The following is a 24657-nucleotide window of genomic DNA, read 5'->3' on the forward strand; positions in this document are numbered from 1 at the left end:
AATATGTCTGAATAATAAAATTTATACAGTAAATGTTAATTTGAATAGTTTATTAATAATTTACTTACACATTCTGAATGATCTTAAAAAAAACACAAACTACTCTTAAATACTCTTTGAGTTTGTAAGTAATGCGATACTTAATTTAGTAATGAAAAATATATCAATAACAAAGTATGAAAACAATCATTATAGATGTGCTTATATGTCAAGATTACAGCACTTACAGCATAAACTGCTTACTAACATGTGTTAATGTAGAGTTAATGCTTAACAAATAATTTGCTAATGCGTAACCTCTTAAAGTCAAGTGCTATTTTGGGGTTTCTCCCAGGATTTTGCCTACCCAAATTCATAAACTTCCCACATCCACATGCAGAGGTGTAAATCCAAAAGTCTGGTATCATTTTAAAGAAAACCCTTTGAATTTTCATAAAACAATGTTGAAAGTGGTTAAAATAATTGTTTATGTTGTCTGTGTTATAATAAACCCCTCCAAAAAAGGTGCTTTTTGTAAACTCAAATTTGAAACCTTTTAAATTTTGTGTAGTCTTGGTCTCTGTAATTAATGCAAAAGGTATTCTATCCCAATTGATGAGAGAACAGAACCACTTATGGGGGTATTGGGTCAGTAGGTACCTTTAAACTGTAAAGCATGTGGAAATAAATGACGTCACAGACCCGGTACCGTGTACGCAGAGATTAAGAGGTTCAATAAATGATTCTTAATGTGTAGTTCTTTATAAAGTGTTACCCTTTTTTTCTTTTAGGGGACAAAATTTGCAGACAACAATTGAAGCAGATCTCACAATATTTACAATTGCTGTAACTACAATTTCTAATTTTCTAGTGTTTGACAGTGTTTGACAAATGAACTTTCTCTGTCTGTCTCACTCCTGCAGATCTCGGAGGGTTAAACCGCTGTCAATATTGTGAACATGATGTCATCTCTGCTTTTCGTCTTGAGTTTGTGTGTCTGGGGTTGTCATGGCAACACCCGCACAACACCCCGAGTGCACCTGTCATACAAAGGTGAGAAATGTTGCGATTCGATCATGCCTTACACGTTTTATTTAATGTATTAATTAGTTTAAGTAAACAGTAAAAATAGTACAAATTAGTTTCTCCTTTGTTTAATAATTAAATGTGTCATAGAGGTGAAAATTATTAGCGTGCATCTCATTATTCTAAATTGAATTAGTTACTTAAATTAATTGCTTATTTTTGGCCTAAATAAACACCTGAACATTTTTGGGTTTTAAAAGTGTCATTCAGGAGGAAAGTGAGGCATTTTTATGCTGGATATATGACGGAAGTGTCATTTTTACACCCAGAAGTGCCATGTTTTTTAATAGAATATTATAAAGCTATTGAAATGCATTTGTGAGCCGTGCTTGAATCCAGATTAATTAATTGCAAGCTAAAGGCAAAATAATAACTTTTATGCTGCAAAAATGGTTTCTCCTGTGTTTCTCATCCAAATTTCGCCAAACCTTTACAATAATTGTCAGGAAGCTGCTGCCGACACTGTGGTGAAAACTTCTGAAGCATGCCATGGTTAACCCTGAGAAAATGCCTTAAAACTCTGTGTTACATTTTACCCAACATTACTTTGTGCCTCCCATGCCTCCCTGTTTTTGTTCTGTTAGTCATTCATACATTCATTTTCTTTTCGACTTAGTCCATTTACAAATCTGGGGTCACTACAGCAGAATGAACCGCAAACTTATCCAGCATATGTTTTACGCAGCAGATGCCCTTCTAGCTGCAACCTTTCACTGGGAAACATCCAAACACACTCATTTACACGCATACACTGCGTACATAGCTCACCTAATTCACCTACACATGTCTTTTGGGGAAAACCAGAGCAACCGTAGGGAAACCCACACAAATACAAGGAGAACATGCAAACTCCACATAGAAATACCAACTGACCCAGCTGGAGCTCAAACCAGCGACCTTCTTGCTGTAAGGTGATTGTGCTACCCACAACGCCACCGTGACACCCTTCTGTTGAATAAAAAGAAGATATTTCTAAAGACTAATATAATTTTATGTTCATATAATAAAGGTAATCAGATCACACATCATGGGATCCTCCTGACTCTTGAAATGATCATATTTTCAAAGTAAGAAATTCATTTTGAAGGACTTGCGGTTGTTGACACAACCCCAAAGACAACAAAATGTCATTTTTGATGTCCTGTTGCTTTAAGAAAATACTGTCTCCTCCTATTTGAGTCCCTTTTGCACTTGCCTAGTTCTAAACCTTAGACTTGAAAACATTTTAATAAATGTTTTCCTCAAACTTGCCCTGTTTTAAACTCTTGGATACAATAATGCAGCTAATTTAAAAGAAAGCCATGTTGAAATTTTCGGCGAGCCCCGAGGAACCTCGTTTTCATGCTTTGCGGAGCTTCTGAACACTTTCTGTCATCAGTGGCTTTTTAATGCCTCTTTTTCTCCCAGTTCCTCATGTCACACTCTCTTTCTCTCTCACACTTTCGCGCTTCCTGTCTTCCTGTGTATGTTTTGAGTCTGGCACCAGCATGCCTCATCTCCCAATTAATGCCCCAGAGAGGGGACTACCCATCATCCCCTCTGTCACGGCGGGGCACAAAGAGATGCAAGCAGAGCGAGGCAGATGTTTGAAGTTTAAAAGTCAAATCTCTCGCACTAAAGCATTAGCATTTTTCTCCCATTCAGCTCGCAAGTGGCGGTCAAATAGCAGGTTCCAAAAAACACAGCTTGTCCAAAAAACACAGTTGTCAAAGAGATATTGTTTTTATATAATGAAACGTGCGTGCAGACACATTTCTAATGCTATTTTGCCCATCCGTGTGACAGAGGCGCAGCCGCACAACAGGTCAGAGTCTGACATGAATTCGCTCTCGATTCTCAGAAACTGTCACACACAAAACCCAGCAGGTGCTTCTGTGGAGCCCCATTACTTTTTGTGTTTATGAGTGTGTGTGTGAATACTTTCTGACGGATTACACACACACACACACACACACACACACACACTTACAATCTTCTCCACAAGGTATATTTAGTACACAACCTTGTGGTGTGTGCCAGCCGATGCCAGTTCAGCAAGCTGAGGCATGGCTCTTTATGACACCCTGTGTTTTGAGATGCTGGGTTTTCCTAACACTGGGTCCTGACCAGACACAATGCAGTGATGTTCATGAATATTTTTCGGGCATTACTGAATGAAAGTGCTGTGCATTGTAATGAATAATGTATTTTTGTTGTGGTTGTCTTTTTTTAACATCCTTAATCAGAATTTGCACACTTGATGTTAAATTTACACTGGTCAGTATGTATTTTCACAATTCATTGTTTAATATTAATTGTTTGCATATAATGTATAGGGATAATCAATATTCAATTCTATTCAATTCATCTTTATTTGTATGGCGCTTTTACAATGTAAATTGTGTCAAAGTAGCTTTACATAAAAGATTATAGTGAATTGAAACAGTTCAGTTTTCGTTCAGTTCAGTTCAGTTTAGATTAGTTTAGTTCAGAGTGTTTTTATATTCACTGCTGAGAGTCCAAACACTGAAGAGTAATCTATTAATGTGCAGCTTTACAAGTCCTGAACTATGCAAGTTAGTGGTGACAGAGATGAGGAAAAAAAACCTTGAGAAAAAACCAGGCTCATCGCACACCACCATTTCTCATGTGGCGAAACGTCTTGTGGAGAGCTGCAGTCTAGGCACCAAAGGCTAGAGAACGCTGGACATCAGCGGAGACTTGTCTGTCCTTGCAGTCTCACAGGAATCAGATTCATGCTGTAATATGGGTCACGCTACATTTGAGTGTACAATTTACACTAATAACAAACCGTTAACTAAGACTTAGCTCAATAAACTACTTAAAATCTGTTTCTTAATAGTTAGTAAGGTAGTAGTTAAGTTTAGGTAGAGGGTAGGGATTGGCATGTAAAATCCTACTTTATAAGTGCTAATAAACAGGTAAATATGCAGTTACTGGGTGGTAAGTGTTAAGGTGCCAGTTAGCTGCAGTTATTGTTGCATAATTAATTGTAATTACTATAGAAAATGTGACTAGTGTGGCAACAAGTGTAATAAGGACACCTTCAAGTAGTGTTACATTTTAATATTTACTTAATTTTATTTATACAAATAACCAAATATGTATGCATAACTTTTTATTGAAGCCAGACTTGTTGTCTTCATTAATTAAAAAAAAAAAAAAATATATATATATATATATATATATATATATATATATATATATATATATATATATATATATATACATATATATTATAAACAGAGAAAGCATCTTACATGCAAATAGTGTAAGCAAATATGAGAAAGAAATTAAATGTCAAAACAAAAGAGCTAACGTCCTCAAAAATAGTCTGTATCAATTCACAAACAATAGTAATATAAAATAATTACATTATTCTGGAAAAAAATGCTTGATTAGAGCCTATTTAAAGGTGTAAATAAAGTGTTTCAGATGTTAGTATCGGTATGTTAGTTTTAAGACTATCTATAAGCAAGTGTGGGTTAAAATAGTGGAAAAATTTGCGTTTAGACTTCATATAATCATCCAAAGCTTGCAGTTTGTCACTTCCATGTACATGGATCAACAATTATTTTTACATCACCTCATACTTCAGTTTATCCTCAAATCTTGACCAATCAAATGCTCCCTAATATCTGACATGTCCCGCCACCTCCGAGATGCTGCAAATTTACATTCACTGGCAGAGCTGTGATAAAACAAAACGCTATTGGCTGTTTTTTTAAAGGGGAGGAGCTACTCTATCTCCTGCCCTCTTCATGTTTCAGTTGAGATTAACATTGAATAAGAAATGCACATTTCAAAGCACTTCACAGGATCTTTAAGTGCTGTTTGTAAGACTAGAAAACAGCCAGTGCTCCTTTTGACTATTATTATTTTCCCTAATTTTACAAGATTGTAGATATTGATGATCAGCTATGAGTGCGGGTTTACATGAGTCTTTGAAATGCAGTGTGTGTGTGTGTGAGTGTCTGCGTGTGTAAGTGTGAATGTCTGTGCACCCGAGTGTTTGCGATGGCGATTATGACCCCGGGTTGACTGGGGTTATTATGTGCGTAGGTGACAGTGGGATAGATCCCTGTTCTGAGAAACCGGATTGGCTTGTGGCGTTTGAGGTTTATTATTAGCTTGTGTGGTTGCTGTGTTTACTCCGGCCAAAGCACAGGGAAGCCCCCCAAAGCATAACAGGGCTCGGTGCCAGCAACCTGCTCCAAAATGCCACAGAGACGGCAGGAATGATCGGAGCTTCAGCCGGTGTCATCCAGCCTCAATCCATCCCCACCCCACAGCAGCACACTGGCTTTATCGGGATCACGGATGAATCAGACGCATGATCAGGGTAGGGCCGGATTCTGGGAGCACCACTCAGGGGATCTAGATCAAAAGGCTCAATTTTTGTGCTATAAGTTGTTGTGAAATGACAAAAAACTGACATTGGAATATTTTTTTTCACAAGATATTGTATGTGTAAATTGTAAAAATAGCTGAAATATTACATTACTGTCAGGATGTTATTTATTTTGAAATATCCTGGTAGGTCTGAATTTGAAATAACTTATTTTATGAAGTAAAGCTGCTTGAGTTTTTCAAAAGCCACATTAAAAAAAGTAATTTTATCCTGAATAATATAGCAATTGGATTTCATTGGATTTACTAAATTTTTTTAAGCTAAGCTGTTTTAAACAATTAAATGGGCTGAATTTAAACAAACACATTAAGTTAAACATTACTAATTTTAATTAGTTTGTTTAAATTTAGCTAATAAAAATTGTTTGCAAACCCACCCTTAAAAAAAAAGTGTAAATTAAGTAAAAAAAAAAATTCAGTGTATTTACTTGTAACTAAAGGGTGCTGGACGACATAGTGAGGATCCAAATGCAGGCTTTATTTAGAGTAGTCAAACAGGCGATGATCAAAGACGGGCGAAAACAAGAACATGCAGGGAAATCTGGAAGTGTCCTCGGGTAACAGGCAGAAGGTTGATACAGGCTGCAAGCTGGATAAACAATAAAACATAGCAAGGGTCAAAACATGGAGAGATTAAACCAGGAAATGCTTTGTAATGTTACAGGGTTTAAAACCAACAAGACTCAGCAATGTCGGTTTGTGTGTGTGCTGTGTAGATAGTCCATGTAATCAGTCTTCTTAAGTAACTCTCAGCTGTGTGTGGGTATGTATTCAATGGAAAACCGGGACAGGTGTGTGTGTGGTGCCTGAAGGGAGTTGTAGTTCATATGGTGGCAGAATTGTAGTTCAAATTAAAGTAAATGTTCTCCAGCAATCTATGAGAGTTAGATCACTGGTGATCATGACACACTTAAACCCTTACAGCTTTAAAATGAAAAGTTTCTTAATATGACTGAAATGTTCTTCACTTTTCTTACTGTTGACTGAAAGGATTTTTAGGGAACAAAAAATGTTCTATGGCATTACTGCGAAAAACCTTTTTTGGAATCCTTATTTGTTAAAGGGCACAACATTGAAAATTCTGTTGTTAATTACTCACCCTTTTTAATGAATTAAATTAAAATGATTTAAAAAAATCATTTAAATTAAAATGATTAATGAAAGTCTATGGGAATTCAGCGCGAGCAAATAAAACCAGTATTTTAATTTTTGAGTAAACTAACCCTTTAAGTGTGTTTGACTGCAGCATTTGCATCTCAGGCTTTTAACAGCAACCCTTCAAACTTTTTTGGGATGGCTTTTAAAATATATGCTGCCAATTTTAAAATGAAGCACTCCTAAAACACTAAATCATGAAGAGCTCTGCTCTGAATCTGTGCTCTTAGTAACTGAATTCTGAACCTCATTACCAATTTTTCTTTGGTAAAAAACAAAACAAAAACAAAGTACGTACTATGTACAAAGTATGAAATTAAATTAAAAAGTACGTTTCATTTCATACCCAATGAATGTTTTGTCCCAGCAATAAAGGATTTTTGACTGAGTCGTCAAGACAAACCAGTTAGAGTGTAAACCGTATTCATAGACAGCCAATACAAATGGAAATAATCTGCGTATTATTTTGAACTATGTAGTTTATTTATTGTAACGGAGGCCAGCTAGCAAAGTGCTATGCAGGTAAACCTCACTCCTCTGACCTCTAAAGTGGTCTAGTGACAGATGCTAGAGGCCATGGTCTTTAGCCTCCTTATAAGAGCAACCGACTCCCATACAAAGAATCACTGGCTCAATCCCAGCTCTGACTGGATTGAGTGCAGAAGGACCGGTGGGTTAAATTATGGACATAGAACTAAAATTACTGATGACTCATTTCAGCAGCTCAGAATTTATTAGGTTGTGATTTTATTTGTGCACTTTAATCTGTAAAACTTACATTTACTTTACATTCACAAATTATACAGTACATGAAATATAACATTTAAAAAAGCATAATTGGGAAACTTTAAATAAACTAATGCCTATGAAGTTTGACAGTCACACTGAGTGATTTTATCAATATCAAATGATGTTGATATTGTATAGCCTTATTAGTCGGTCAGTCTTTTTCTTCTCAAGGCCTCAAGGAATGACTTGAGTGCTTGAAGGGAGTAAAGCTCAAATTCTGTCTGGAACCAGGCCACTTTCCCAGAGTCCCACTTCAAAACTGACATAAATGCCTGCTTACAAATGTGGGAAACATTTCTGGAAGGGGCATAACGATGAATTAATTCTGTAAAACAGAATTATAAGCAAGAAGATCAGATACATCTACGGGAAAATATTTTTCTTCACTGGCTTTTCACTCAATTTTAACAGGAATTTAGAATTACACTGCAGTAAATCTCCTCAGATTACTTGGAATTACCCATGATTTATGAAGTTGCACACATCCAAATGCTCTTGAGTGTTTGTTTATTAAGATTTCTTAGAAATTGCTGTTTGTGTAATTTCCTAAACATATTTTCCAAAGTTACTCCATTTATTGATTTAAAAAGAAAAGATTTGCCCCAAGAACCGGCATTTTAAAGGAGAGTAAAATGGTTACACTTTGAGATGCCTCCATTTAACCATTTTTTAAACTAAGTAACTTTTTGGATGTTAAATGTAGGGGTAAAAAACAGCCATTGACTTCCACAATATTTTTTGTTCCTACTATAGATGTCAATATTCTATGTCCTACTCTGTCAATAGTTTATGCAATAGTTTTTTCAATGTTTTTCAGAATTTCCTGTTTTGTGTTCAACAGAAGACAACAATGATAAAAGTTTAGAAACATTTAAGTGTGAGTAAATGATGAGGAAATTTTTGTTTTTGGTTAAACTTTGCCTTTAAGGTGACAGTCCACTAATATGTCTACTAATACTTTTATGACTGCTTGCTTGTTGACCTTGCAAGTAACTGGTTTGTTAAATAAAATAAAATCTAGTTTCAGAGAAACTTATATGAAAGTTCTAATCATAACAAAAATTACTCACCATTGCCGGTGAGTTTCAATTTAATTAGTTTAATCAAGTAATTTAAATAAGCAAGACAGGCTTTTACAATGTATTAGTAGCACAGAACATGTTTCCAGTTTACCTCAGAAGAACGAACTGGGCTGGAAGACTAAGAGAACTTAGAAACTCATTGTGAGAATAGAGGTCTGCATATTTGTGCCAGTTTGAAAGAAACACTTTAACTACTTTGTCTAAAAATATTAAAGTTTGCATAACCAATGATTGATCTTATCCACCTGAGAACTACCCATAAATGAATATGCAGCCTATTTTTTTGGCCTGATTTTTTTTGGATATAACTGAGAAATAATGTACTCCTATTGTCCACTGTCACCCACGTAACGGAACTCATTGTGAAGATCGGGGAAACAATTGAACATGCTAGACTTTCTGCTATGGTGTTGTTAGACGTCGCAGACATGGTATCGGTTGTTGTGAATTATGCCACATTACACGAGAAGAAACTATTAGATCTTGTGTCACGATGCCCATTTGTCATTTATGACTCCCTATGTCAGGGAAATTGTGCTTTCAATCGTACATCAGGGAAACCAGGGCTTTAGTCAACAGAAGGTCTCGGGGGAGCACTGAGCAACCTCTTACAATGGATGATAAGCAGGGCAACTTATGCAATTTGTATTTCTTGAATACATCTGTCTAATTTGCAGTGATATAACTATTGTTGTAACTTATCCCTGTTGTTGGATCAAAGTCTTGCAAATGAATACAAATGGCCTTTTCGCTCAAATGTAACTGTCCAAGTTTCTTGTGTTAAGTGTTTGTTGGCTGATGGATTTATAATGAGGTAATGTAGAGTTTTGCATTTCATCTACAATCAGCATTTCCTTCCCTGGAGAAACTGGAAGGAATTCCTTACCAGTGAGACACTTCAGCTTGATGTCCTTTCCTGTGAATTAAGCTCTGGGGTTTTTTTTTTTCCATGCTGGCCTTGAACGAGCCTCCCATGTCCAAGTAATGATCTTGGCCTTTAGGAAAAAATATCCAGGGCAAAGTGGCACAGAGAAACCGATTTAACAACATTATTAAAAACCAGATCTATGAGGATTCTCATGATACTCTTTACCCTTTTTTTCCAGTCGTCTGGCATTCAGCTTGCAGAGTGTTGGGCTAGCAGCCAAAAAATAAACACTAAATAATGTTAGAAAACTTATGTTAGAAGATGGGCTTACATCAAGACACTGTCAACTTGTGTAAATATTGATTTGGGGAAGGCAGTTTGATTATTGTAGCGTGATTCTGTTTTGGAATCTTTATTTGATTGTAATGAAAATGTTAGGGACTAGCTTTATAAAAATAGCATTTGGTTGTGTCTGATTACGTCAGTGCTCAGATCAAGGCCTGCAATATACACTAACAACTCTGAACAATATTGTGATTGATCCCTCTCTCTTTCTCTCTCTCTCTCTCTCTCTCTCTCTCTCTCTTGTTATATATTGAATTCAAATGGAACTTTGCAGAGAAATTTGTTCAGTGCAGCATACAAGTTTAGACTGTTTAGATCAGGGGTGTCCAAACTCGACCCTGGAGGGCCGGTGTCCTGCATTAGCTCCAATTTCCTTCAACACACTTACCTGGAAGTTTATAGTATACCTAGAAGAGCTTGATTAGCTGGCTGATGTATGTTGGATCTGAAATATGCAGGACACTGGCCCTCCGGGACCGAGTTTGGAAACCCCTGGTTTAGATGCATTTCAGGGTTCAGATTAATCCAAAAACTATACTACTGATCGCAGTTACCATTAGGACTTTTGGCACAGGATTTAATGCCATACTGTTGTAAATATTGTTCAGTTTCTTGCACAGATGTTATCATAAGGGTTTCATTTTGTTTTGCCTTTACGAATTTTAGAACTCTAAAAATGCTGATATAAGCCTAGGCTCGTTGGAAATACATGCTTCAACAATTTTTAGTACTTTAATACATCAATGAGTGGGCACAAAATATCAGTGTTATGATTGTTTGTAAGTCAAGCAGCCCGTGAAGGGTCAACTACAAATCATAGACACTTCATAGACAGTTTTATTGTGGTGTTGATTTGGTGTTGTGCAAAGAACTATAACAAAAAATAACCCAGGTAGCCAAGAATTCTGGCCCAGACTTGGCATAAATCTAGCACAGCAGGCATTTATCCAGCGCTGGCATACAGCATGTGTGCCAAACATGGCCCTGGTTTGGCAGAGGTGGCACCGACTTTAAATATTTGGGCCAGATCATAAAAGTATTTCACCCAGATGTTAATAATTGATATGTGGGCCATGTAAGTTTGGCCAATCTTGACCCTCCTTTAAAATACATTTTATTATTTGCAAATAAAGAAAAAAAATTCTACCAGGTCACTTTGAGAAAAAGCACGCCCATAGCACACCTAAAGTGCAATGATTCATGGGTTTGTCAAACTCATTGCAGTCATGACACACCAAGAAATCTGGCCCAGTTCAGGCTCAGTTATGGGTTATTAACTTGGCTGAGACTTAGCCGAGATATGGTCCATGTTTGGCCCTTGTCTGGATGCCAGACTTGGTCCAGTCATGTACCGTAATTCAATGCAGCATGTGGGCCAAGCAAAAGCTTATTGTGTGGGCCAGAGCTGGGCCAAAAATACTTTGCTATGTGGGAACATTTTGTTCATAGATAATCTGTGCGTGTAAATACCATTATTGTGAAAAGGAACAAAAGTTTTTGGTGTCATACTGCCACATAGCACTCATTGTACAGTACCTGCTACAGTTAAACATACACTCACCGGCCACTTTATTGGGTACACCTCTCCAGCTGCTTGTTAAAGCAAATTTCTACTAGGATTTGAACGCATCCATCTCTAGGGTTTACAGATAAAGGCCTGAAAAAGATAACCTATCCAGTGAGCGGCAGTTTAGTGGGTGCCAATGCCTTATTGATGCCAGAGATCAGAGAAGAATCGTAAGACTGGTTCGAGCTGACAGAAAGGCAACAGCAATTAATCACTCGTTACAACCAAGGTATGCAAAAGAGCATCTGTGAACACACAACACGTCATACCTTGAGGCGGATGAGCTACAGCAGCAGAAGACCACACCGGGTGCCACTCCTGTCAGCTAAGAACAGGAAACTGAGACTACAGTTCACACAGGCTCACCAATAGCAGATTGGAAAAACATTGCCTGGTCTGATGAATTTCTGCTGCGACATTCGGATGGTAGGATCAGAATTTGGTGTCAACACCTTGAAAGCATGATTCATCCTGCATTGTATCAACGAGTCAGGCTGGTGGTGTATTGGTGTTGGCGATATTTTGTTGGCATACTTTGGACTTATTAGTACAATTGAGCATTATTCCAATGCCACAGCCTACCTGAGTATTGTTGCTGATCATGCCCATCCCTTTATGACCACAGTGTACCTATCTTCTGATGGCTACTTCCAGTAGGATAACGCACCATGTCATGAAGCGCAAATCTTCTCAGACAGGTTTCTTGAACATGACAATGAGTTCACTCTACTCAAATGGCCTCCAGAGTCACCAGAACTCAATCCAATAGAGCGCCTTTGGGATGTTGTGGAACGGGAGATTTGCATCATGGACGTGCAACTGACAAATCTGCTGCAACTGTGTGATACTATCATGTTAATATTGACCAAAATCTCTGAGGAATATTTCCAGTATCTTGTTAAATCCATACCACGAAGGATTAAGGCAGTTTTGAATGCAAAAGGAGGTCCAACCTAGTACTACAGTGAGTGTATATTAAAGTACGTTTTTGCAGGTTCACAAAAATGTAGGCTGAAGTATGTATTTGCAATTAGTCTGTCTTGGTTGGTAGCCAATTTTTAATAAATCATACTTAAATCATCTTTAATGTTCTACTACTAAAGAAAAATTGCAATCATCTTGGATGGCCTGAAGGTGAAAAAGGATTTTTTTTTTTTTGAGTGAGTTGGTTCTTCGACTTGCATTGAACCTGTAAGATTCCTTAAACCAGGTATTGAAAAGTGCACTGCAAGTTATTCTATTAAACTTCCTGAATGAAAACATTCTCTTATGGAAACCTTATGCATTTTGGTCATGACCTAAATATTTTGATTCCCTCAAAAAAAGTCTTTGGCCTAAGGCTGATAAAATCAGTGAGGCTTCTGGAAAGAAGCTGTCAGGACAGCCTCGCAGCAGGAGTTTAGACGAGGCTCAAACTAGAGACATCCAAAAGAAATATACAGACGTGGATAGTTTGCTGTGCTCCTTATACAGTAGGTGTCTATTTTCTGAGCTGACTGTACTAAACCGCTGAGGCAGCTCCTAACATGCCAGTTTCTTCCAGATGTTTTTTTAGTAATGAGACGTCTTTATTCACAGATGCTGTAACTGCTGTCCACCTGCATCCGACGCGATTACTGTGTTATTTGTGGTTCATTGTAATCAATGACATAATAATCTGAGTTTTGCAGCAACATACACAATAAGTTTTGAGATGTATGTCTCCTAAAGGGACAACATCCAGTTTTCCACAGCATATTAATTGAGGGGTCTGGCATCTTATTCCTCCCCACAGCATTGCATAATGTTTTTTTTTTTTTAAAGGCAACTGAGGGCTTGTTAATAAATGGGCAGTTTTCCTCATTGTTCAGCATGTTCCACAGTCATCAGCTTGTCTCTGTGCATTAGGCCAGAGATTGTTGCGTCTTGTTTAATCTTGGGAACTCTAGACTCAAGTGCTCCACTTTTCTACATCTGTAGGACCCTGTTGAGTTATAATGAGCCACTAAATTAAACACACCCTCTCAAACATGTATTGAGATAATCCGATTTATGAAAATCCTCTGTGCTTTTCAGTATGTTCGGCCACAGTTGGGATATAGAACATACTGAAGGATCGGTGTACCTTTTACGAGACAAGTTCTGCACAATAACGAGATTCGTTCACTGCAAGCCCGATTTAAAATGTCAGTTTTTTTCTCCAGAGGCAGTTAAAAGGATTTTTACCATATGTGCATGTGCAAAAGACTATAAATTAATTTAATTAATTGGAAAAATATACAATATGACATATTTCCGTATTAAATATGTTGTAAAACTAGGTTGTATTTCTTTCTTTCTCGCTCCTTGCTTTCAGCCTGATTTGTCTGTATTTGGCACTACCACAGTGTTTAGGTTTGGCCAACAGTTGGGACATGGTGAGTGGAAAATCTGACTGCTTTTGTCCTCCTTAAATGATGCCATTGGCAGTGTTTTTAAATTTTGACTCGTGGCAGAAGCTGGCAAGCACGGATATACACTCTCACTGTCTCACATTAAGTATCACAACTGTTCCAGCTGGTTGTAAAATAATAGACTCTGCACTGGTAGCTGAGTTTCTTTTTAAACACTCACAAAATGATTTTGTATGTGTCCTGCCATAATTGAAAGGCACTCAGAAATTCAAGTACAATGTATACCACAGTTAAGGTCAGAATTATTAGCCCCTTTTTTTTTTTCTTTTTTTTTTAAAGATGTTTAACAGAGCAAGGAAATTTTTACAGTATGTCTGAATTTTTTTTTTTCTGGAGGAAGTTTGTTTTATTTCAACTAGCATGAAAGCGGTTTAAAAAAAACAAAAGGTAAAAATTATTAGCCTCTTTAAGCTATATCTTTTTCGATAGTCTACAGAACAAACTATCTTTATACAATAACTTGCCTAATTACCTAGTTAAGCCTTTAAATGTCACTTTAAATGTTTACAAGCTGTATAGAAGTGTCTTGAAAGATATCCAGTAAAATATTATTTACTGTCATCATTGCAAAGATAAAATAAATCAGTTATTAGAAATGAGTTATTAAAACTATTACGTTTAGAAATGTCTTGACAAAATCTGCTCTCCGTTAAACAGAAATCATAATAATTTTGGCTTCAACTGTATATCACAGGGAAATTTCTTATTTTCTTTTTCTTCCTAATAATTACATATAATTAATTAAATAATTGTTTCCCAGGACTGGGTTGTGGCTGGAAGGGCATCTGCGTAAAACATGTTGGCGGTTCGTCCTGCTGTAGCGACCCCTGATAAATAAGTGACTAAGCTGAAGGAAAAATGAATAAATAAATAACAATGAAATAATTTATTATAATCAATTAATAATATGTAATATTACAGTAATATGTGTCTTGTAATATGTAATATTTAAATAATATGTAATATTTACAGTGTATTATTACTAATAGTATAGATAAATAAACAATAAAATATAAATGATAAATTATTTTAATGTTAAACAAATAAAAATAATATAATAACTGCTCGGGCTGCACTATGGCGCAGTGGGTTGCACAATCGCCTCACAGCAAGAAGGTCACTGGTTCGTGGTTTCGTTGTGGAGTTTGCATGTTCTCCCCGTGAGTTTTCTCCGGGTGCTCCTGTTTCCCCCACAGTCAAATGACATGTGGTATAGGTGATTGGGTAAGCTAAATTGTCCGTGGTGTATTTGTATGAATGAGTGTGTAGGGATGTTTCCCAGTGATGGGTTGCAGCTGGAAGGGCATCCGCTGCATAAAACATATGCTGGATAAGTTGATGGTTCATTATGCTTTGGCGACCCCTGATTAATAAAGGGACTAAGCTAAAAAGAAAAGTAATGAATGAATTTAGATTAATCACAATTGACTGTAATAACAAACCCTTAACTAGCGCTACTAGCTTAGTCATCTAATTAGCTGTTTATTTATAGTTAGTAAGGTAGAAGTTGGGCTTTGGTTTTGGGTAGGATAAGGAATGCAGAAAAAGATCATACTTTATAACTACAAATGAACAGTTAGTGTCCTAATACTAGGCAGGTAATTAGACAGTAGTTGATAGCATGAATTATGACCTGAAGTGTTACTTTATAAAAGACACACACTACACCCCTCAAATGATGTCACTTCCCATTAGGTGTGAGTGCATCAGAGTTTTTGGGCAGTACTAAAGGTCAAGGTCTGACTGTAACACTCGCAGGCTGGCAGGTGCCACCTTACTGCCCTCCCTTGCCAAAACATAGTGGATTTTGTGGATGAAGCCTGTTGGACAGGGATGAGAGAGCGAGCTGAGAATAGATTCATGGCCCCAGTGCGCAGCGAGCGGTCTGGAATCCCAGCCTAAGAGATTCAGTACATGACTGGAGGATCACCCACACAGCTGCCAGAAAGACACACACACACACACACACACACTTTGCCACCTAGTTAGAGCCCTGAGGAGAACACATAACGCACATAAATTCAGACTCACCCATTCACATATGATCTTTACATTTACTCTCTGAAGGACTAAATGTTATTTAGGTCTGTGCTTCAGTCAGGTCATTGTTTCTCGTATACAGTAGGTTATGCAGAAACAGCATTGAACTGACCGTCATTAGTAAAGCAGTAACACTTGAATTTCATATTTAAAACTTTCAAAAATATATATATTTAACCACAAAGTCCTCAGTGGCTTGGATGTCAGGCATCTATGAATAAGAATTTATAGTTTTTGTGAGACAGAAATAGTACATTTCTAGCTGCTACAATGAGTAATCAGAAATGACTGTCGGAGCAGGACCAATGGTGGAAACATGCAGATAAAGACCTTGTTCACACCAAACAGATTTTTCTATTCCAGTACTCTCCATAGTTTTTCTAGTGAATATGCACTTGATGGATGTGTATTCGGTCCATCCCTCATGCTCATGTATTGCATCTTTTGAAACTTAGTGTTTTTAAGATGCCAATATGCTGCGTTCACACCAGATGCAGATGAAGCATCAATTGCCTTGTTAAAGCCCAATCCCTATTCTACCCCTTTAAAACGTGCCCCTAAGAAATTGGACACCACTACAACACCTGCACACATCATGTCATCGTGATCTCATGATTTATATGAGGTCAGCGATCAGGACTGCTGTAGTTATTCCAGTTGTGTTTTTTTTTGGAATTAATCATTAGGAAATCACTGAAGGCAACAATATCTTGTTATCATAATGATATAATGTGGCAATAAGATTGTAACTATACTGTGCATTTACACCTTGGCCATATTCATTTATGTAAGCAGACACTGTAAAAAGGTAATTCCCAGCCACTAGACTTTTCTGACAGGGTATTCGAGTGTCATTGAGTGAACGAATGTTGTGGGACTGCTATAAGAGTAATTAGTGTGGATTATAGATTTATTTAGAGTTTTTTTTTTCTTAAAGCATTACAGTAAAACACAAATGCGGTTATGAATATATTAAAACATGTGCTTGTTTGTTGTAAAAATTCATAATAATGACAAAAATACAAAGTTGTGCATCTCTTTAATTCTGTGTGCAGCCATTCGACCCCTTGGTTTCAAGTGTGGTCCTGACAAATATCTGTTTCAAAGGGTATCTAACCCTTCCCCTTAGCCCTACGCCTTCAAGCTAAATAGAATTGGGACACCCCTACCCCTGAGGAGAGGGACCAGGTTTAATTTGTGCCGGAACACTCCGGATCCGGCACCTCCAAAATCTGATCTGGCAGCGGATTTTACCAATCCCCCTCCTCAACTGCCCTCCTCCCAAGTCCGCTGTTCACTTTCTTCCACGACTCCCCAACCCTCTTCACTTTTGTACACGATAACCCCCCGCTCTTGATTTTCATCCTTTGTCTGTGATACCCCTCCGCCATCCAACAACCACTTTTGTGTGCTACCCCTCTCCATCCTCGGGTATCATGCCGGATCCATTACCCCGATCTGTTCTGGGACCTCGCAATTTACAAATTAGGCACTGGGAAGGACTAAGACACGAAAAGGTCTTCAATGCAAAGACACGAATAGGCCTCCTCTGACATTCTCTGGCACTAGTTGAGCGTTTTGCGCATTTGACGCGCCGATTGCTTGAGTTGGAAAATCTGAACTTCAGCAGACATTCTTGCTGCATTAACCAATCAGTAGCTTGCTCTTATAGGGGTGTGATCATGACGAAGCACCTGTTGTTGGTGTCCTGAGGGGAAATCCTCTTGCCAACCTCTGACAACAGTTCAACAAACTGGGCTGGGCTCAGTCTGAAGCACCGCTAAAAGCTTCCATCATCCAGATACAGTTTCTGGAGAAGTCGATGAACTCACAAAGCTGGGTGCACCTCTGAAAGGATCTAGCGGACTCAGACACGGCGCCGAACAAATATATGCTGTTTTTCTGCATTCCTAAAGCACATAAACACAGCTATTCTCTCGATAAAATCCATGTTAGACATGTCTAGCCAAAGCTAGAGTCACCAGGCAGACAGAAGCCCCACCCATGATGCGAGACCAAACCTATTGTGAGGCAAATTTGACACGTGAATGAATTGATTAAACTCAAAGTGTTCAAGCATCTATTTACACCTGAATATGGTGATTTATTTACGTGTGCCGCGTCTGGTGTGAACTAGCATTAGAATTTCAACTTTTACACGGATAGCTGCTCGTCAATCTTCTGTTCCAAAACAGTTGACCAATCAGAACAACTTTGAGGTGAGACAAGTGTTGTGAGCTTCTGTTTTTAGTTGCAAGTTGGCATGACAAGAATTTTATTTGACATTAAAGTAAGACATTAAAAACATTTCTAAATCTCACTGTTTTAGATGCATTATGTGTCAATGGTAGTAATATTATAATAAGATCCCCTGCCTATGTTACAATAGAAGGGAAATCTGAACTTGCCAAAACAAAGTTACTAATTTTCATTTTCTTCGTCGAGAGATGCAGTAGATCGATTTCCATGACATGTCCCCTGTAATACATTGTCTAAAACCTTCTCCACGTACTTCGCAGTGACCTTCCTGTCACCGGCCCCATTCTATTTCTGTTTATCCAGTGTGTAGTGGCGGACAAGCTTTTGGACGGGGAGCGCAGTAATACCTCTGAGATCAAAGTGTCGTGTGGTATGACGCTAACGTGGAGTAATTTATAGATTTGCCGTGTGTCAGTTGCGCCGTTCCGCTCGGGCTAAAATCACGCACTTACTCTTGTACTCTCAGAGGGCAGAGATGTCAGCACGTCCTCATAACCTCAGATTTATGCTTAAAGTCAACCAGCTTCTCCTCATACTCTGGCCTGGCCTTCACTCTGTTGTCGTATGGTGTGTGTAATTATGTTTTTGTCTTCCGACCATTGACGGAAACACTAAATATTTGGTGCAAGCGCATTGGTTTAATTGGTAATGTGTCTTCGGGGAAATTAGTGTGTGATTGTGGAGGAGACGGTTCGAGTGGAGCATGGCGAGCTCAGACAGCTGACGTCTCTCATCTCTGCACCTGCTCGCTTCTCCCCTGTGTGTCTTGCTGCAGAGAGAAAGACTCAAAGAGAGAGAGATGGAAACCACCGGCACCTGCTGTGTGAACAATATGACGGGTTGAGAAAGAAAAGCACAGACTGATAACAATAAAATAAAAAATAATCATGATTAATAAATAAATACAAAAATAAATGTTTAAAAATGATATTTTTTATCACAGTTATTTTAATAATTAATGACAAATATGACAAAACTCGAGGTTAAAAAAGTTAGTGAAAAAATTATTGATGATTAATGAAACTCATTCTTGAATGGAAAAATTACAAAAGAAGATGCCTGGGTTGGTCAAAATAATAGTTTCAGGCTCTAACAAAGGTTTAACTAAAATAGTCTTCCAATTGGAGAAACAGCACAACAATCAATAGATGCAACAATAAAAATATGAACATAATAAAATATGAAGATAGAGTAATAAATTATCATCCCAAGTTAAAAGCAGTGCTAAACAGGTGAGTCTTAACAAGTTTCTTAAAACAGTCCAGAGAAGTGGCATCCTAATGCTGATGGGTAGTGCATTCCACAGCTTATAATGAATAATGAGTGATAAATAAGTATTAAATATTAAATAAGTATAAATTTTATCTTTAGCGGTTTGTTTTAACAAAATAAAATTTAAACATTTTTAATGATAAAGTTACATTTGAAAGTTGATTGGTTTAATACATTTCTATATCAATATTAAATAATTTATACAGTAGTAATCAGTGTTGTTGGTAATGCATTACACTTATTGCAAAATATGTGGTAAAGTAACGAGTAAAGTTATGTATTACTGTAAAATTTTTAAATAATAATAAGTAAGGCAAGTAGTTGCAAACAGTTTATATGGGCTGAATTTAAACAAACTATTTAAATTAGGAATGTTCAACTTAATATGTTTAAATTCAGCCCATATAAAATGTTTGCAACAACTTAGCTTAAAAAAATAGTAAATCCAATTAATCATTTTTTTCAGTACACAGACTGATTCAAATAAAAATAATAATGAGAAGTAAATAAATGTCTGTTTTTTAAAAAAATAGCATTTTTTAATTGATTATTTCAATATTTTTCTGCATTATTTTAATAATTAATGACAAAACTCGGTGAAACAGTGGTACAGTAGGTAGTGCTGTCACCTCACAGCGAGAAGGTTGCTGGTTCGAGCCTCCCTGCATTTGCGTGGGTTTCCTCCGGGTGTTCCGGCTTCCCCACCAATCCAAAGACATGCAGAATAGGTGAATTGGGTAGGCTAAATTGTCCGTAGTGTATGAGTGTGTATGGATGTTTTCCAGAGATGAGTTGCAGCTGGAAGGGCATCCGCTGCGGAAAAAATATGCTGGATAAGTTAGCAGTTCATTCCGCTGTGGCGACCCCAGATTAAAAAAGGGACTAAGCCGAAAAGAAAATGAATAAATGAATGAATGACAAAACTCAAGGTTAAATTAATGTGTGAGTAAATGATCTATGACTTGAATGAAAAATAACAGAAGAAGAAGCCGGGGTCGACCAAAAAAAAAGATTTAACTTAGGCTCTGACAACAAAGAGATGTTATTAATTTGAATGAAATAAAGATACGTTTTTAATTATACAAAAATGAATGAAGAAATAAGGATAAGTGCTATTTATGATTGTAAGTAATATATTTATGTTATTAAAATTCATTTTGCACTAGGCTCTGTATGCAGCAAAGAGTTTTTAATACATTTGTATATCAATAATAAATTATTTCAACAGTAGTAATATACAGTAGTCAATATTTAAAGTGGATCAAGAAAAGTTTTAAAAATCATCCTAGGACAAGAATGGGTCTTGATCAATAGATTTATGACAACTTTGAGTAGTAGTTTTGATCCGCTTTAAATGTTGACTACTGTATTTTAAAAAAATTACACATTCTGTACACAACTGTACTGTAAATAATCTAATAGAGATGCACTGAAACAAAACCACTAAATACTTCAATACTGATTCAATAGTGAATCTAGTTATTTTATATGACGGAAGGAAGATTTAATGAGATATTGTTGAAGTTGACTGCTATGACCTGATTTGTTTTTCTTTGTGCTTTACAGAGTTACTGGAGACAAAAACCATTCGGCCGTTTAGTTTCTCCTTCAACACCAGTGACTACAGAATTCTGCACATGGACCAAGACCAGGGCCGACTTTATCTGGGCAGTCGTGAATATCTGGTCTCTCTAGACATGCAGAATGTCAATAAGGAACCACTTATTGTAAGACAACCGAATTGTCGAGTAATTTTCTCTAATTGTAAGAAAAAAACTAGAAACTTGAGTTAATTATGAATCTAAACCATGATTTCATGATACTTTTACTATTTTAGTATTTTAAAAAAGGTTTGTATGCTTTCAGATTCACTGGCCGGCGACAACGCAAAGAAAAGGGGAGTGTAAATTAACTGGCAAAGGAGGACAGGTACACTTTTACAGTCTATTTTTGTTCTTTTTGACAGGTTCCTTGCTAAAATGCCATGTGTTTTTCAGGGAGAGTGTGCTAACTTTGTCCGTCTGATTGAGCCGTGGAACAGGACTCACCTGTACACCTGCGGCACTGGGGCTTACAAACCCATCTGCACCTTCATCAACAGAGGCTGGAGAGCTGAGGTACACACACACACACACACACACCCACACACCCACACACACACTGTAACTGGAATGAGCTGTCAGTTCATCTGTTTGTGCTTAAAGGGATAGTTCACCCAAAGATGAAAATGTACATGCCACAGCCATATCACCCTGCAGCCCAAGACCGGTTACTCACTGAAGCTAAGCAGGCCTGAGCCTGGTCAGTACCTGGATGGGAGACCACTAGGGAACACTAGGTTGCAGTTGGAAGTGGTGTTAGTGAGGCCAGCAGGGCTCTATCACTGTCTCTCCACTCCACCAATAGCTGGTGTGGTGAGTGCACTGGCGCCGTTGTCCTGTGGCTGCCGTCGTATCATCCAAGTGGATGCTGCACACTGGTGGTGGTGTGGAGAGACCCCCCTCATGATTGTGAAGCGCTTTGGGTGTATTGCTATACACAATAAATGCGCCATATAAATACACATTACATTACATAGTATTTACTCAACCTAGCTAACGTAGCTCCAAACTCTTATGGGTTTCTTTCTTCCTTTAAACACCATTGAAGGTTTTTTTTAAGAAAGCTGAAAACCTGTAATCAAAGGTATTAAACAAGTAAAGGCTGAGTAAAGGATGTCAGAATTAAAATTTTTGAGTGAACTACACCTTTAATTAAAAAAAACATTATGTCACAAGCATGGATCACCCGCAATAAGAAAGCATCTTGCCTTGCAAAATGTAACTGATCATTTTTTGCCAATGAATCAATTATTTTGGAACTGTAAACTGGAACAAAGAAGATCATTATTTGACTAGAATATGCTATTTTCAGACTTAGACTTGTTGACTAAAATGGAAATATAGGCTAAATGCAAATGTTTTTTGTCCAAAGATAAAACTGACTAAAACAAAAAGTTTTGAACTTTTTCCAGCAGTGCAGTCACTTTCATTACTCAGATTTCTCTATGTGTGTGTGATTATGTGTAGGAATACCTCTTCCGGCTGGTTCCTGGTTATGTGGACTCTGGAAAAGGAAAGTCTCCTTATGATCCCCGGCAGGAGAACGCAGCAGCTCTGATCAGTGAGACCTCTTTTTCACTTTTCTGATCTCTTTCTTTCTCTCAAAACAACAGCATGTAGTCAAGCTTCAAAAAGGCTGAATGATATTTTGAGTTGCTTTAGAATGCAATACTGGTCAAACATTTGGCTTTATTTGATGCATTGAAAGAAGAATATTACGTTCATTAAGGCTAAATTTGATCAAAAATAGAGAAAAATATATAATTACAATTTTAAATGTCTCTTTTTGTTTGCATTTTAAAATGTTTTTTCTATGATGGCAAAGCTGAATTGTTTGGCAACATAAAGGAATTGTGTGTTAACATTTTTTACAGCATAGTATAAAAGTTTATAGTTTACATCTATCATTTAATTTTTTTCTCCAAAAATGTGTACAGATTCATTTTTAAAAATACTTCTATGGTTGTTGCAGTATCTCTGTCAAAAAGTGTGGGAACTCTTGAGTTCGGCACGTCTAGTTGTATGAGAGTCCTCTAGCAGTATAAATGGGCTTCATCCATCATGATCTCTTGTGCTCTCTTTCCACATTACTCTCATTCAACACTCTTCAGATGGGAACCTGTATTCTGGGGTGCATGTGGACTTCATGGGTACAGATCCAGCCATCTTCCGAACCTTAGGAGACCGTCCCGCTGTCAGAACAGAGCAGTATGACTCCCGATGGCTGAACGGTATGGCATATGAGCAGAGGAGCCATTAAAGTGAGATACTGCAGGCACAAATACAGGTTTTTCATGCACCTGTTAAGGTTTAGCTTTTCATGAAGTGATTATTTAATCTAATGTTAAGAAAAAACCTAAAATACACCTTAAAGTATTTCTTTTTGTCACATTTAATCAATTTGTTTATGTACAATCACCGGCCACTCTATTATGTACACCTTATTAGTAATGGGTTAGACCCCCCCTTTGCCTTAAGTTCTATCCTTCATGGCATAGATTGAACAAGGTAATGGAAATATTTCTCAGAGATTTTGGTCTATATTAACATAATAGCATCTCGCAGTTGCTGCAGATTTTTCGATTGCACATCCATGATGCGATTCTCCTGTTTCACCTCATACCAAAAGTGCTCTATTGGATTGAGATCTGGTGACTGTGGAGGCTATTTGAGTACAATGAACTCATTGTCATATTCAAGAAAACAGTCTGAGTTGATTCGCACTTTATGAAATTGCACGTTATCCTGCTGGAAGTATTCATCAGAAGAGATGTTTATACTTAATTTGCCTTATTATATACATTTTGTTTTTATTTTTAATAATATTATCTTTTTTTTTCTTTTCTTTTTAAGTATTTATTTTTTTACTTTTTGCAATATTTTTTTCTATTACGGGTAAAAAGCAGATACCGAAAATCCCCTTTTATTCGTACGTCAAACAAAAACAAGAATTCTGAATCTGATTTCATCCAATATTTACATTTTTGTGCTAGAAATGTATGCACATGGAAGCATATTTAATAACAAAATATGCAAACAAAACAAATTGTAATGAAAAATATTTCTCCAATTATTAATGTTATCAGTCAAAAGCATGATAATAACTAAGTTCATTTTACCCTGTTCACCTGCAGTGTTTTGCATCAAATAATTATTACATTACCCCTTCATCTCTTTACAAATCTCTTTACGTTTCTCCATCAGAGCCAGTTTTCATAAAAATCCAGAAGATTCCAGACAGTGCAGAGAAGAACGATGACAAGCTTTACTTCTTCTTTCGGGAGAAGAGTCTGGATGCGTCAGGAGGCAGCGCTCCGAGTGTGCTTGCTAGAGTCGGACGGGTCTGTCTGGTGAGAAAAAACATCTGTCTTAAGCCATGCTACAACTTTTTCCATCAACTTTTAATCCTGAGGATTTTTGTCATGCAAATCGACATTTAAATCCAGGTTTGTATAAAGCCTAATCTTTTATGCATATGTGTGCTTTCTCTTCAGAATGATGATGGAGGTCAGAGGTCACTGGTGAATAAGTGGACGACGTTCCTCAAAGCTCGGCTGGTCTGTTCTGTGATCGGTGCAGATGGTGTGGAGACCTACTTTGATGAACTGAGTATGGCCTGTTTTTCTGTGCTCTGAGATCATATGGTGTCTGTAATGTCTGTGGCTGATGCCTGATGCTTGTTTGTTTTGTAGGGGATGTTTTCATCCAGAGGACCCATGATGAACGAAACCCCATTGTGTATGCAGTCTTCTCCACAGCTGGGTGAGTAAAA

The 24657-nt window shown here is 37.2% G+C and overlaps 1 protein-coding gene across 3 annotated transcripts in view; it reads left to right on the forward strand.

Moving 5' to 3' along the window:
• Positions 1 to 24657, forward strand: part of sema3gb (sema domain, immunoglobulin domain (Ig), short basic domain, secreted, (semaphorin) 3Gb) — a 72517-nt gene that overhangs the window by 35680 nt on the left and 12180 nt on the right. For 2 of the 3 annotated variants that reach the window (XM_087263301.1, XM_087263302.1), the window contains exons 2-10: positions 903 to 1032; positions 20851 to 21011; positions 21151 to 21213; positions 21282 to 21401; positions 22353 to 22446; positions 22997 to 23116; positions 24090 to 24235; positions 24380 to 24494; positions 24578 to 24647. In XM_087263301.1, the coding sequence (XP_087119427.1) occupies positions 939 to 1032; positions 20851 to 21011; positions 21151 to 21213; positions 21282 to 21401; positions 22353 to 22446; positions 22997 to 23116; positions 24090 to 24235; positions 24380 to 24494; positions 24578 to 24647 (983 nt within the window). In that variant the 5' untranslated portion in view covers positions 903 to 938. 3 annotated transcript variants of the gene reach the window in all.

The sequence above is a fragment of the Danio rerio genome, chromosome 8 (assembly GCF_052040795.2).
Source record: "Danio rerio strain M-AB ecotype USA chromosome 8, GRCz13ab, whole genome shotgun sequence".
NCBI lineage: Eukaryota > Metazoa > Chordata > Actinopteri > Cypriniformes > Danionidae > Danio > Danio rerio.